Source organism: Tachypleus tridentatus, chromosome 3 (assembly GCF_004210375.1).
Source record: "Tachypleus tridentatus isolate NWPU-2018 chromosome 3, ASM421037v1, whole genome shotgun sequence".
In the NCBI taxonomy this organism is placed as follows: Eukaryota; Metazoa; Arthropoda; class Merostomata; order Xiphosura; family Limulidae; genus Tachypleus; species Tachypleus tridentatus.
Genome location: NC_134827.1, coordinates 75,113,394 through 75,128,907, shown reverse-complemented (window position 1 = coordinate 75,128,907; position 15,514 = coordinate 75,113,394). Strand labels below are relative to the sequence as shown.

At 33.8% G+C, this 15,514-nt stretch overlaps 1 protein-coding gene and 1 long non-coding RNA gene across 4 annotated transcripts in view; one reads left to right on the top strand and one right to left on the bottom strand.

Annotated features, from left to right (window-relative positions):
- The window catches only part of LOC143247206 (dual specificity calcium/calmodulin-dependent 3',5'-cyclic nucleotide phosphodiesterase 1A-like), a 135,158-nt gene that overhangs the window by 8,236 nt on the left and 111,408 nt on the right, over positions 1-15,514 (bottom strand). For all 3 annotated transcript variants that reach the window (XM_076494881.1, XM_076494882.1, XM_076494879.1), the window contains 8 exons: positions 14,658-14,843; positions 13,658-13,727; positions 10,863-10,979; positions 9,266-9,406; positions 8,218-8,318; positions 5,031-5,156; positions 4,051-4,155; positions 188-308 (listed from right to left, as the gene is read on the bottom strand). In XM_076494881.1, coding sequence (XP_076350996.1) covers positions 188-308; positions 4,051-4,155; positions 5,031-5,156; positions 8,218-8,318; positions 9,266-9,406; positions 10,863-10,979; positions 13,658-13,727; positions 14,658-14,843 — 967 coding nt within the window. The remainder of the gene's footprint in view (positions 1-187; positions 309-4,050; positions 4,156-5,030; positions 5,157-8,217; positions 8,319-9,265; positions 9,407-10,862; positions 10,980-13,657; positions 13,728-14,657; positions 14,844-15,514) is intronic.
- On the top strand, positions 6,854-8,743 carry LOC143247208 (uncharacterized). The gene is made up of 3 exons (XR_013026435.1): positions 6,854-7,073; positions 7,209-7,348; positions 8,550-8,743. It is a non-coding gene; the product is annotated as an uncharacterized LOC143247208 (long non-coding RNA).

Sequence of the window (15,514 nt, the reverse complement as noted above, 5' to 3'; positions counted from 1 at the left end):
TGCAAGATTAAACATGTAAAAAGATAAGTATCCGGTAAAAGATCATAATACTGATATGTAAGTAATTACAAATAGAAAGATTACGGTATTAACGTGTAAATAATTACGAGTTGAAACATCAAACTTTAAACGCGTAAGTAATTTCCCGTTGAAATATGAAAGTATCAACGTGTAGTAATATGATTACCTGTTGAAAGAACTCTTCCATAAGAAGCTGAGTCCAGTGATTGTGTAATTTCCAGTTTTTACTTGGATGGCTGATATCACAGCAATGGAGAATAAGAGAAAGTGCCTTTGGTTTGTCTATACTGTTCAAACAACACAAAACCAATTTAGTTAATAACCGTTAATATGCTACCAAAATAATAACCTGGTAATGTGAAATACAAAAATAAGTAGTAGTATGTCAACTTAAATAAGTTTTTGACTTAATTATTTTTGGTTTTATGCTTTGTTTTCTTTACAATGAAACTATTTAATGACAACATCTATACAAGTCATACCAAAAACATAACTGACAATATCAAAACACCTAAGTTACATAACATGTATGACTATTGAATTTTAAAGTAAAAACTTTTAAAAATAATTAATTAACGGATAACATTGACTCAAACTTTCCAACTCAACGGTTGCAGCAGGCTTAATTTACGGCTCTTTGTCTGTTTCTTTGCTACTGGAGAAAAGATTTGCTTTGTTTTAATAAAGATTAATATGATGTTTCGCATAATTATCGTCAGAGGGCTTCAAGTTCGTTTAAATAAAGCTGTGTTTTTTTTTAAAAGGATACAAAACCTTTTTTACACAATTTATGAAAAACAAGACGATTCACAAATACACTACGTATCACAGCTATGGTTTCACCAGGTACTGACGGTTTCAGTTATATAAATTATTTTTAATTTTATTTCATTTTCATAATTAAAACATTAAGAAAAACAACACGAAACAACAGAGTATGTTGAAATAAATATATTAAAGAAACTGTGGAGGGCGAGATAAATAAAAATAAGAAAAACAGTTACTGAAATGGACAGAACTACATTTAATGTGTTACGATGTTTGTATAAACATTTTCAGCCAGGTCTACACACTAAGTCCCTGATTTTGAAATGGTAGCAGCAGTCCATAATGAGATCTTATATGCGGGTTGTGGACAAGTAGTTTCGCAAGTTGATACATTTTAGTATAATTTAAACATTTCAAGGAATACTATGGAAATATTTAGTGGTAACAACAAGGAATACCACGGATATAGTCAGCAGTAACAACAAGGAATACCACGGATATAGCCAGTAGTAACAACAAGGAATATCACGGATATAGTCAGTAGTAACAACAAGGAATACCAAGGATATAGTCAGTAGTAACAACAAGGAATACTACGGATATAGTCAGTAGTAACAACAAGGAATACTACGGATATAGTCAGTAGTAACAACAAGGAATACCACTGATATAGTCAGTAGTAACAACAAGGAATACCACGGATATAGTCAGCAGTAACAACAAGGAATACTACGGATATAGTCAGCAGTAACAACAAGGAATACTACGGATATAGTCAGCAGTAACAACAAGAAATACCACGGATATAGTCAGTAGAAAGAATACTATTGATATAGTTAGTAGTAACAACAAAGAATACTACGGATATAGTCAGTAGTAACAACAAGGAATACCACGGATATAGTCAAGGTAACAACAAGGAATACCATGGATATAGTCAGCAGTAACAATAAGGAATATCACGGATATAGTTAGTAGTAACAACAAAAAATACTACGGATATAGTCAGTAGTAACAATAAGGAATACTACGGATATTGTCAGTAGTAAGAACAAAGAATATTACGGATATAGTCAGTAGTAACAACAATGAATACTACGGAGACAGTCAGTAGTAACAACAAGGAATATCACGGATATAGTCAGTGGTAACAACAAGGAATACTAGGGATATAGTCAGCAGTAACAATAAGGAATATCACGGATATAGTCAGTAGTAACAATAAGGAATATCACGGATATAGTCAGTAGTAACAATAAGGAATATCACGGATATAGTCAGCAGTAACAACAAGGAATACTACGGATATAGTCTGTAGTAACAACAAGGAATACTACGAATATAGTCAGTAGTAAAAACAAAGAATACTATGGATATAGCCTGTAGTAACAACAAGGAATACTACGAATATAGTCAGTAGTAAAAACAAAGAATACTATGGATATAGCCTGTAGTAACAACAAAGAATACTACGGAGACAGTCAGTAGTGACAACAAGGAATACCATTAATATAGTCAGCAGTAACAACAAGGAATACTACGGATATAGTCAGCAGTAACAATAAGGAATATCACGGATATAGTCAGCAGTAACAACAAAGAATACTACGGATATAGTCAGCAGTAACAACAAGGAATACTACGGATATAGTCATCAGTAACAACAAGGAATACTGCGGATATAGTCAGTAGTAACAACAAAGAATACTACGGATATAGTCAGTTGTAACAACAAGGAATACTGCGGATATAGTCAGTAGTAACAATAAGGATATCTACGGATATAGTCAGTAGTAACAACAAGGAATACTTCTTTGTGTGTTCCTGTCGTTGTGTGTCATTTTGTTTCTTCTGTATCTCCAATAATACGTAATGTTATATATTTAACTTTAATCGCTCAACAGTCGTTTTTCATGATGACGAGAAACCCACTTGAAGTAAAAATGTATTTCAGAACGGTTGTTATGGGTATTAAAACTTTTGCTAATGAAGCAGAGAACAATGTTTCGACCTTCTTAGGTCATTTTCAGGCTGAAACGTTGTTTTCTGCTTTATTAGTGAAGGTGTTAATACCCACACCAGCCGTTCCGAGATATATTTTTCAATAGTCGTTTTGTAACGTATATTGTATCTATAAATGTCGTTTATTTACACAGTATAAGACGTTTAAAACATCAATTATAAAACATACAATGTACCTTTATGAGAGGCCTAATCTTATTAATTTGATTTGTCCCTGTCGAGGTGTTACTGATGAGGGACCGAAACCAGTTTAAGTGCGTGACTAGTGTTTTCGCCTTGTATATTCAAACCAATTTTAATACTTTATCATACTCGTGTAAGTGCAGGCACTAAAATGGAAATTAAGAATTATGACATGCACAATACAAAAAAAAAAAAAGAGTAACAATAGAAACACAGACCGTTTCGGTGAATGGATAAGCAAAGTGAGCCTAATTTAGGTCTAAAATACGAAAATAGAGGGCGTTACACCAATGTAACGAACGTGTTTTTTGCAGCAACGGATTCACAGTCCGGGCACGCTGAATATTAATTTACATCTGTATCAAACAATCTGTTTCCAATATCTATGATACTTAAATCAGACCCGATATTGCGAAAGCATGTATTATATTAAGTCTTTTTTTTTCTTATCTTAAAACTTAAGAAACCCGTAAGATTTACTAGGTAGTTTGTTTTGTTACAATACCGTAAAGGGTAGCAGTGGTTTCGTTGACCGTGCGCTACATGACTTAGGAATAGTGAAGAGCTACTATCTACCAAAATAACACTTACAACGAATTTATTAAAAGATTGATAAACGAGCAAGGTAAAAACTATATTACAAAGACAAGAGTTAAACAGCCAGATTATAGACCCTGAATGGTCAGGGACAGCCAACCACAACATAAGAGTTGCTGTCCAAATATTTGTCGCTACTCCTAGCTGAATATATGGTTTGAACTTTGGACGTTTTATACCCAAGCCCGATATGCTAACCACTAATCCAGACTTAGTTCACTTAATTGGTTGAAATACACTTTATATCTTAATCAAAAAATATTTCGTATTTATCAATATCAAACCTTTACTATATATATTATTTAATGCGTTATACTTAGTCCGTATTATATTACAGGTCAATTCATCAAAGGATCGGCTAATGTTACGATAATTAATACATTGATAAATAAATATTTTCTTCTAATAAACTGGCCAGTTTTAAGAAAATAGTAGCAAAAACTTATCTTGACTTCCTACCTGAATTCTGCAAGGGTAAGTAACGTTTTCATGGTTTTGAGTTGGTGGAAGTGAGAAGACATATCGGTACCTAGTACCATCTCGATGGACAAAGCTCGAAATTCTCTGAAAAAGACGAAGAAATTGTTTTTTTCAGACGTACATTAAATATCACATTGTAAAAATTACGTTGCATTGTTAAATTAGCTTATGAACTTAAGACTAACATAAGTCTCTGGGCTTACCGAATCTGGTAAGATATTATTGGGTTTACGGACGAAAATCTCGTTAACAGCAAGGGTATCCGACTGATGAAGTAATGCAATACAATCTTTATTAGTACCAGCGCAAGAAACTATGTTTAATAAACTATACTGATGGTCAGATTAGTTTTTAGCTTCGCTCTAAGTACAGAGCATACTCCGATTGGATGTTTTTATTTTGTTATTAAAGCAAACGTTGTACTTCCGACAAAATGTTCTTCCAGTAACGAGCAGGTAACGCTGTCACACGTTTAAGTATTGGTTCCAGTAGCTCAGCGGTACGTCTGAGAGCTGATGACGCTAAAAATCTAAACTCGAGTTTGGATATATGCGCAGATAGCACATTATTTAGCACAGCGCTTAGCAACAAACAGACAAGTAAAACAAAATAAATTCTGGGTTAATTAACACGTGTGAAAGGACCCAAACAGTTTTAGAACATTGCATATCGAATGTTGTGCACATAACTTATTACATTCGGACTGAACGATGCACATGACTTATGACATATGGATCATCGAATTTGCGTTGAAGTGTAATTTTCCGGTCCATATTAAAAGTTTGGTTTTATATTATATATATATATATATATATCAAAATAACTGTTTTGTAGCAAGAAAAGTCACCGTTTATAGTAAAAATACGTTTATTTTTCGCATCAAATTAATTACATTCAAACAGTTATCCACACTATATATATACATGTGTTCTAGATAAAACACGCGGGTTATAACTCACCTGAATTCTTCATTACTCAGGTTCTTTAAAATATTATAATCTTCTTCTTTAAGTAACTTGAAAGCAGCACTCACGTGATGGTTCTCTAGAACTGCTTTGTCGTTATACAGAAGGGCGGTGTCAGAACTAAAAGGGAATACACTGAGTGTTACTGAAAATGGTCTTATATAACTGAATTCTATGAAACGTTGCGTTAAATTGGCATTACACATTGATTTAGTTTCGTACGTGTGTTCATCTAACCCTCGTCTCTCTTTTCTCAAGGGAGGAATACCAAAATTCAAGATGGATCAGGATGTAGGGCTAACCTGCGTAGCGCCCTAACAAGTGGGTACCAACACAAACGCATCCGGAAGAGTCAACCAGGAATGATGGGGTAAGAAAGGGGGGTTTAAAGTGGGTGAACACGTATGTGGAACCAGATTTCGTGTTTCTGGCTACCTCTTCGGATCCCTTGGACGCCATGTTTGACACGTGGTTCCCCACACGAGATATTTGATTCGTACACCATGGGGATGCTTCTGACCCTATAGCGAAGTGTGGTCACTTTATGCTAGTTACAATAACTCACTGTTTCACACGATTGTTTCACGTATTTATCCTGGTTAATCTTAAGAAACTTCAACAGAATTTTTTAAAATAAAGTAACAAAGCCATTAACAAATGAAGTTGATTTTCCATATAACTTGTTTATTTCCTTCAAGTTTACATTTTTCATAAAAATTTGTATAGAATATATGATGTAGTCGTTATAACACGCGGAAGAGATATGGGGCCAACGCACAGGACAGATACGAATACCGACCACCCTATGTCACCAGCCAGAGGGACTAATGATACATGCAATAATTGGTGGAAATCAGTCCAGGCGTTCGAAAGTTATAAGTCAGCACATACAAATACTCTTATGAAAGTCGTACGTAAGCACATAAAATGTTTGTATGTATGCATATATATATATATATATGTGTGTCTACAATTTTTTTTTCTCTTTGATTTGATATTCTTTATTTTAGGTACATGTGTATATATTTGAGAAGTACAAAACTAACAGGACTTTATAAGATTTAAATGGTAGATGTCTCTGTCTACACGACACCTTGTAAATTTATTTCATCTTTGGAGGCCCGACATGGCCAGGTGATTAAGACGCTTAACTGGTAATGTGAGGGTCATGGGCTCGAATCCCTGTCACACCAAACATGATCACCCTTTCAGCCGCGGGGACGATATACTGTGAAGATCAACTTCATTATTCGTTGGTGAAGGAGTAGCCTGAGAGTGGGTGGTGATAACTAGCTGTCTTCCCTCTAGTCTTACACTGCTAAACTAGGAACAACTAGCGCAGATAGACCTCGTGTAGCTTTGCTGTTCAAAAACAAACAAACAAAATTACGTTATTTATCTGGTTCTAAATTTTAGCCTGTTCTATTAACACTTACCCTGACGTAAGATGGAAGTTTTAACCATTAGTTATGTTCTATTAACATTCAGCCTAATGTAACGTGGAAGTTTTAACATGTAATTATTCTGTATCAGTGCATAACTTTAGGGTGGTCTTAAGATACAAACATGAAAAAGTATTTTGCATGATATTTGTCTATACTCCACTAACACTTACAATGACCGTGGCACTTGAAATTTTTTTAGACAGGATTACAATGAATTAATCTATGATACCTACCTCCTTTTTAATTAGCTATATTTTTGTGCATCAGCAATACTAAGCGTGGGGCGCACATGTGTCTCGTTCGATTTTATTACTCATTAGGATCTCTACTAGTCCACCCTCAACTGAAATTATTTCGGACAGGATTAAAGTAACCTGTGAGACATGGGGCGTGGTCAAATACATCAATCGAAATTGCTTAACCTCCTGAGTACAAAACAGTATTAAACCTCGAATCAATCAAAAAATTACGGAGCTATTAGTCAAAAATTTTACTTGAAAAAAATGTCTGAGCCCTTGTATGAGCTGCTAGGTGGTGCACTTGAACACTTCAGTAGCACTATACATTATAGGGAAGGATGAACGAATTAGATGTAAGTAATATTGAAACAATTTATCCTATCACTTATTATATCAAATTCTCCTTTCTGGGGTTTTTAAAAACATATGTTAGTGTCGTTTAACTGTACAAAGAAGGTATTACTTTTCATTTTTGTCCTCTGTTATAGAAGAGTTAAATCCATGAAGCATTGCAGTATCTCTCTGCGCAGTCGTGCATAACTGCGACGTCATCTGGTGTGATGTTGGATTGCCGCAAATCTAGAAACCGTATGGTACAAGACCCAGCTATATTGAGTTACAAAATACTGTACGTATTAATATAACGAACTTTATAGATAATGCAACACTATTACTGTTTGTTAACCAATAAGCAAGGGCAATTAAGAGAATTAGCTGGAAAATAAACACGTGACCCATTTCTTCAAATTTGTGACACCCTTAAATATTGACGTATTTGGTTCAACGTTCAGTCTACATTCTGTCTTTAGCCTTAAATATTGACGTATTTGGTTCAACATTCAGTCTACATTCTGTCTCTAGCCTTAAATATTGACGTATTTGGTTCAACATTCAGTCTACATTCTGTCTCTAGCCTTAAATATTGACGTATTTGGTTCAACATTCAGTCTACATTCTGTCTCTAGCCTTAAATATTGACGTATTTGGTTCAACATTCAGTCTACATTCTCTGTCTTTAGCCTTAAATATTGACGTATTTGGTTCAACATTCAGTCTACATTCTGTCTCTAGCCTTAAATATTGACGTATTTGGTTCAACATTCAGTCTACATTCTGTCTCTAGCCTTAAATATTGACGTATTTGGTTCAAAATTCAGTCTACATTCTGTCTCTAGCCTTAAATATTGACGTATTTGGTTCAAAATTCAGTCTACATTCTGTCTCTAGCCTTAAATATTGCGTATTTGGTTCAACATTCAGTCTACATTCTGTCTCTAGCCTTAAATATTGAACTATTTAGTTCAACATTCACTCTACATTCTGTCTCTAGTCTTAAATATCAATGTATTTAGTTCAACATTCAGTCTAACTTCTGTCTCCATATCACGAATTAAAAGAAACAGCAAATATCATTTGTACCTTTTCATTTTTTTACTGTATATGCGTGTATCACGTAATAGAGTTTCTAACCTTTAATTATGTTATATTAATACTTACCCAGACATGACATGGAAGTTGTTTGTTGTGCCCGTATGTTCGAAATCATGAATGATGGCTGAGAACAAAGTGGCAAACACCTCTAGGTCTGTCAACCAGTTCTGTGGAGATAAAGTGTCTCTTCATTATTTACCTTGGAATATGTTGGTTATCCTATAACAGTGTTCAAAAGTTGAAAGTTTCCTATAGACTGTTCCTTCTTTCTGTTTTGTTTGGAAACAATTTCACGTTCTGTTCTTAGTTCTTCATCAAATCTGATTGATTTGCTACTGGAATAAACTAAAGTTTTCACAACCAATCACGAATCATCATGCTTTAGAGTTTTCTTTCAGGATCGCGCTTTTGTTTACGTAAAGAGCTCCGCGTTCTCGAGCTGATGAAGGAGCTTTCCATAGGAAACTATTCCAATGCATCTATTGCCCACTTTGCTTTATTTGGAGCCGTTCTTATGTGCTATGACCAATAAGAAGGAAGTTGATTTGTGAGGAAATGAAATCACGAGAAACTACTGTGTGCAAAATAAAAGAAATGTTTAGTGATACATTCTTTGTACTGTTTTTTAATGCAACACTACACATAATTAGAAATAACAAATTCCTAAACACATAGAACTTTCTGCTGTTAGGCCTAACTCTACGATCACTGTGGCCTCCCCAACATGCTTAAGAGGATATTAAATAAGTCTAAAGATACATTAGAAAATGTATGACATGAACTGATTTAAATATACTCGAAGAAATAGGTGGAGATAATCTAAATTTGATAGAGATAAAAACAGCTCTTGGTTGACGTTTCAGCAGTCGATTTAAATAATAAATAGTATCTGTATGTTGGTTGTTGTCATTCGATTCCTAGTCTTACTGGTGGTAAGCTAAGTGAGTTATCTGATTAAATGGAAAACTCACCACTTGTATCGTTTAACTTTGGTATTTATGGCAGTTAATATTTCAAATACATTTCTGCTACTTTTTTTTAGTTTATCTTGTCTGGAAAGCAAGATTCGGGGTGAGAAAAACAAAGGTAATTGGTTACAATCATCAACACCTACCGCTAACCCAGACTGCCAAATCATAAAATGCACGGTCTGAGTGACGTCAGCAGCATGGATATTGTTGTGATAGGGATTTTTATGTTTCCCATATCCCATCTCCACCTGTACCAAAAAATTTTCCAAAACTGCCGTGGGAATCTGTACAGGTGAGACAAAAACAAAACCAAACACTATTAATAATTCTTAGTGCATAGTTATCAAAATTCGTACAGACAATGAAACTTGTCCTGTTCCTAGAATAATTTCAATCGTATAATCGATTTTCTTTCTATTTTTAATGACTAAACGCGGCAATTTTCATGCATCACATACAATTTTAAAAGCCCTTTCTGGGCTGTAAAGAACAGAAAGATATGGGTGAAACAAAACCATAAACAGATCTTCTGAAGAAATATTTTGAAATATGAAACTTAACCATTGCTCATCCTCAGAAATAATGAACGAAAGATAACTGGTTAAACCATATACTGGAATCTAATTGTTACCAAATACTGCAGTTTAATTGTTGCTGTATACTGGAAACTAATTGTTACCAAATAACGAAGTCAAATCATTGCTTACTTATTGCTTGAGACAATTTTCAGACAAATAATTGTAGGGAGGATTATAAGGAAAGGTAAGGATGAATTTGTGCAGTACAGTGACTTAAGCTTATCAGACTTTTTGTCCCTTTTCTTGTTTGCTCACTGGACGAATTTTGAAACACGTGTACACTATATACTCTTTTTACATGTATCTGTTTCTACGTCAGCACAATACCCATATCTTATTAGCAATCTAAAAACCACATGCCAATTACGTAATCGTGTAGAACGAGCAAAAATAGCACGAGACTTTTCCTTGGTTTATCTCTTATACATTGATAGCATTACACGGGATATCGGTACGAACTGCTTTCATTGGTTACTAATATTGAAGTTCTAAATAATATACTGGCGGGTTCTAAGAACCTTGGAACATACACCATAATATTTTTATTTATCGATAAAACTAACAATAATAGATTGTTTGTTTTCAATAAAAAAATATTGGGCTAGCTACAAAATAAAACAAAACAAAGTTGGTCAAATAAGGCCGCTGGAAGAATCGTGTTATATAAAAGAAGTATAGTTTTATTATCTTGTTTTAATAGTTTTCAAGTTTGGTTTCAGTTAAAAAATTACAATAGAAACAGAACCAGAAAGAAATCGACGTCTTAAAATAATCCTCAAGAACGTATGTTTCTAGCTCGACTCGTAATCTGAGGGTCACGGGATCGAATTCCTACCACATCAAACATGCTTGCCCTTTCAGCCGTGAGGGACATTATAATTAACGGTCAATCCCATTATTCGTTGGTTGAAAGAGTAGCCCAAGAGTTGGCAGTGGGTGGTGCTAGCTAACCGCCTTTCCTCTAGTCTTATATTGCTAAATCAGGGATGGTTAGCGCAGATACCTTTCGTGTAGCTTTGCGCGAAAGTAAAAAACAAACAAACAAACCAAACAGTAGGTAACAGACGTACAAAGCTTCCAGGGACGTCTGGTGGCCAATAGACTTGTGTTTGAAAACTGTATTATTTATGAATAATAAACATGTTTTTGGCGGTTTTCTTACCTTGAATTTATGTAGGATGCCATAGCGGTTCAACAGGTCGTAACTAATGTAACGTAGAACGTGTCCATTGGCCACTTCGTTAACGGCAAAAACATCGAATGGCCACTCATCTATATTCTATGGAATACAACCGTTAAATCAAGATTACCCTACTGAAAATAAAAATATTCTAAAACCTCTTATTCAAGTTAGAACTTCTAAAACTTCCATCTGTATTGTAGTTTGTCGTATATAATTTGTTAATTTTTCATCGTATGACTAACGACTTGTTGAGACACGGTTTGAACAAACATATAATTGTTTTGATATTAAATACAATCAGTGAGAATGACAAATTTACATAAAGTTTCCACGTGACTTATTTTTCGATATTACAATATGTACGTGAGAAACTGACATAGTTTCCACGTAACCTGCAAGTTTTATTATTATTATTGTTTTTATTTTATATTACAGATTAAGCTGTTTAGTCTAAACATTATAAAAATCTGTAGTCATTCCAGAATGAAAAAAGGAATAAGTTATACTCATTTCCTAATTCTTTATAGTGGTTACCAGAAAGTTGAATTAACTAAATCCATGAAAAGATTTGTCAGTTAAATTTTTTAAAGAAACGCTTGATACAATTATGTGGACATAAGGATTTCGCAGGTGAAATCTGAAATTCTTTTTTATGTCTAAAGTGTTTTTAATCTTAAAATTAAAATTACTTTGCATGTTGAATAGACATGTTTAAAATAAAGGTATGAGTAACACATTGTTTAACAAAAACTACATAAGAGGTTAACATACATTTTGCACGAGATTTATCCATAAGTAATAATTTTAATTATTGTTATAAGGTGAGAATCTAACCAGGTTGTAACCCTTAATAATGTTTGTGGTAGTCAGCTCTATAAAGGTTTGTAAAGAAGTCGCGCCCTCTATGAGAATGTACCTAAAGTACTGAACTGTAGCATAATAAATATTTAATGTACCATCCCACTGAGTGCAAAATACAGATGAAAATCTCTGGTATAATAGCTTCATACTTTACCTGTATTCTTATAGGGGGCGTGACTTTAGAATAATTCCTTTCTGTGGCATTTACTTTCTTTCTGATTTCGTTTATCACTGAGTCGAAACACTTGCTGCTACTATGCTCTAAAACGTAGTGCCCTGTATGTTTTAAATGAATGACAGAGTAACACATTTTTCTTAGCTATATGATTATTATATCACATATTTATTTATTCTGTGGTACAATTAAATACGTAGATGGAACGGAAATGTGGCAGTAGACAGATCGAGATATAACACAGGTATTACGTTTAAAAGGACGTAACAAAAGCCCTTGCAAACGTGTTAAGCACAATAATTATTTTTTAAAAAATTAATTCATCAATAATTTTATTAATTTTGCCTTAATGGCCTGGTGGTTAGGATGTCAACTCGCATTCTACGGGTGATGGGTTCGAATTCCGTCATCGTTAGAGCGTTAAAATTTGTCAGTCAAATCTCATTGCTCGTTGGTAAAGATTAGTCCAAGAGTTGGCGGTGGGTGATGTTAACTAGCTGCCTTTCCTCTAGCTAGGGAAGATAACTGTCAGGAAGCTTTGCGTGAAATTCATTAAAATGAACTAGTCGCAGTCCTGAGAAACTCTTAGATTACACGTTGTAGTTTGCAAACGTATTCTACCGATCACTGTGTGACATCCATTGTTATCCTAATATGGAAAGACGGACACAAGACACTAATGATGTAGACTGGACATGGCTCTCAAGTACACAGCTGAAGAAGGTGTTATAATACTTCAGTCTTGACGTCATAAATTATTAGTGGTCACACTTTACACTGTTATAAGATTGCGGCTCACTCCTAGTGACTAAATCACGAATTATTGAGGGTGACCTAATAAGAACAATGGCGGATAATGGCGTCATGTCAAGTGATGGAAGAATTAAGAAGAATCGAAGGAAACAGAACCGTTGGATGTAATAATTCGCATTCAACAGCCCTTACGATCTCCCTTTTACACGAACTCAAAAAATTGAAGTGTACGCAAGTAGTCAAACGGACGAGGTCTGACCATAGGAGTACATCAGCTGCATAGGTGTCGTGCCTTCTAATAAACATAACATTCACTTTTCACGTCATTCTTAGTAGAAAATAAACAATTACGAGTAAGAATACAACCCGCCCATAAACCAATCATGACAAACGAAACATTCGGTAGGGAAAAACGGTGGCGTTAGTCTATAAGCTGCGTTACTATTGGTCTGGATAATAAACTAGCTACAATTCAAATAGCAAAGTAGTTTGGAGGAATAGGAATTATTATTTCACCTATAAAATCAAAGTATAATTGAGCCCTTAAGTATTTCAGTGCCTTATTAATCCTAGGAACAAAATATCTTTGTTTTCTGTTTCAGTTGCAAAATACAAAATTACTAATTTGTTGATTTATTTAAAATGTTCTACAAATAAAATTATCCACAAAACTTGTCCTTGGAATTTATACTTGTTGAGCAGTGACACTTTTATTTGCTCACAGTTAAACAAAGATATGATTTGCATTATCCTGAGAAATGTCCCAGACGTGTATTATTACTGAGATCTGTGAGAATATATTCAACCGTGCAATAATTGTCAGCAGCGCCACCTTTAAAATATTTTTTATTTACACAAAAAGAACAAAATAAAACAAATAATTTGTAAAAACCATTTAACTTTCATCGATAGGAGTAATAACTTATTATCGTCTGCCACCTAACATGGAAATGAATATAAACTGTAAAAATATATTAAAGTTTACCTTGAGCATCTGCATGACCTGAGATGGTATCTGCTGGACCAGCGAAGAACTGGACAATCTTCTATATATCCTAAAAGTAACAATAAATTCGAAAGCAATTTTGTGATTTTTCTTTTATCTCGGAACTTACCAACATAAACTTCGTTTGTTGGAGCGTAAGTGAACGAAATATTTTATTTGGTATTAAGTATAAAATTTAATTTCTTCCAATATATGTGATTACTTTCATCAAACATCTCTGCAGATTTCTCTTTTTTTTTTCTACAAAAATAATTCATTTTAGACCATGTTATTTACTCGATATAAAAATACACGTTGAAGAACCATATATTGAATACAATTTGAAATTAAATGACGTCATAACGTAACATATCATTTGATATTGAGGACAAATCTCTCGCGATGTTGCTATAATTCTGATTAAAATCTTGTTTATATATAATTTGGAAATGAGGTGGTACGTTTTCTGTTTGAAATACTATAACGCTGTTTAAAATATCATTTTTTATTTAACTAAAATAATTAAAGCTATTTTGAAACTGAGATTAAGCCTTTTTAAGGTAGTCACAGTCGTAATTATGTAAGTAATTATAACTATAAGTAATTACTTTTAACGCAACGTCATTATTTTCTTGTCATTTACAATTAAACCATTATTATTATTATTACTTTTTATAAATCATTTTATTAGATAATTGCTCATGAAATACCCATCATATTTTTGACAAGGTTATAAAATCGGTCAAAATCAACCTCCTTAGATAATTTATTATTTTCTGATAATATTTCAAATGCGGCGAGTTATTTTATATAATATATACAGAAAATGTGAATGTTAAAGAAATATTATGATTGAGACAAAGCAGAAATGAAATGTGAACTTAAGAAATGGATAAAACAGAATTATGTTAGATTATATAACATTGTTGAAAAGTATAACGTTTGAAAAATAGTAGTCTGAAAATATGTGTTGTTCACTAGGCTAGATGGCAGCACATACCTGTCTACCATAATACCTGCTCGAATGGCATTGGCAACCGATCTGAACCGTGGCTTGTCGTCAGAGCGCACTCGTTGGGCTGCAGTCTTTCGAGTAAATGTAGAAGAAAGCCATTCTCTAACTTCGTTAGGGACAGCATCTGGTTGAACTTCGGACAGGTCATCATCTTCTTCTTCCAATAGCCACCTGGGAAATTACAGTACAAAAGTAGCAAAGTAAGCTTGAATGATGTCAGAAAGTGAAAGAAAGTAAAACATCATTATGCCTAAAATTTGTGATAAAAATATCAAATTTGTTTGTTTTGAATTTCGCAAAAAGCAACACGAGGACTATCTGCTCTAGACGTCCTTAATTTAGAAGTGTAAGAATAGAGGAAAGGCAGCTAATCATCACCATCCACCGCCCACTCATGGGCTACTTTTTTGCCAATGAATAGTAGAGATTGATCGTTACATCAGAACACCCCCACAGCTGAAAGGGCGAACATGTTTGGTGTGACGGAGATATGAGCCGGTGACCCTCAGAAAATATTATGTAAACTACGGACAACTACTTTTTCCACATTCTTCTTCGATTATTTCACATTTCAAATAAGCCATGTGTAGAACACTCGTTCTTGTTTCTTTCGAACTTCGACTTTTACACACGTTTGATCTGAAAGATCTGAAATTGGCGGAAAGAGATTAGGAAATATATGAAACAGTTTTTGCAGTTGTATTAAATATCAGGCCTATTAGTCTTCCAGTGATTAATCAGCTTTCAGTATAAAACCTTTACTTTGAAAATAACTTTGTTTTTGTAATGCTTTAAACGTTCAATACACAATTATAATCAAATTTAATTAAGTTGGAGTACTA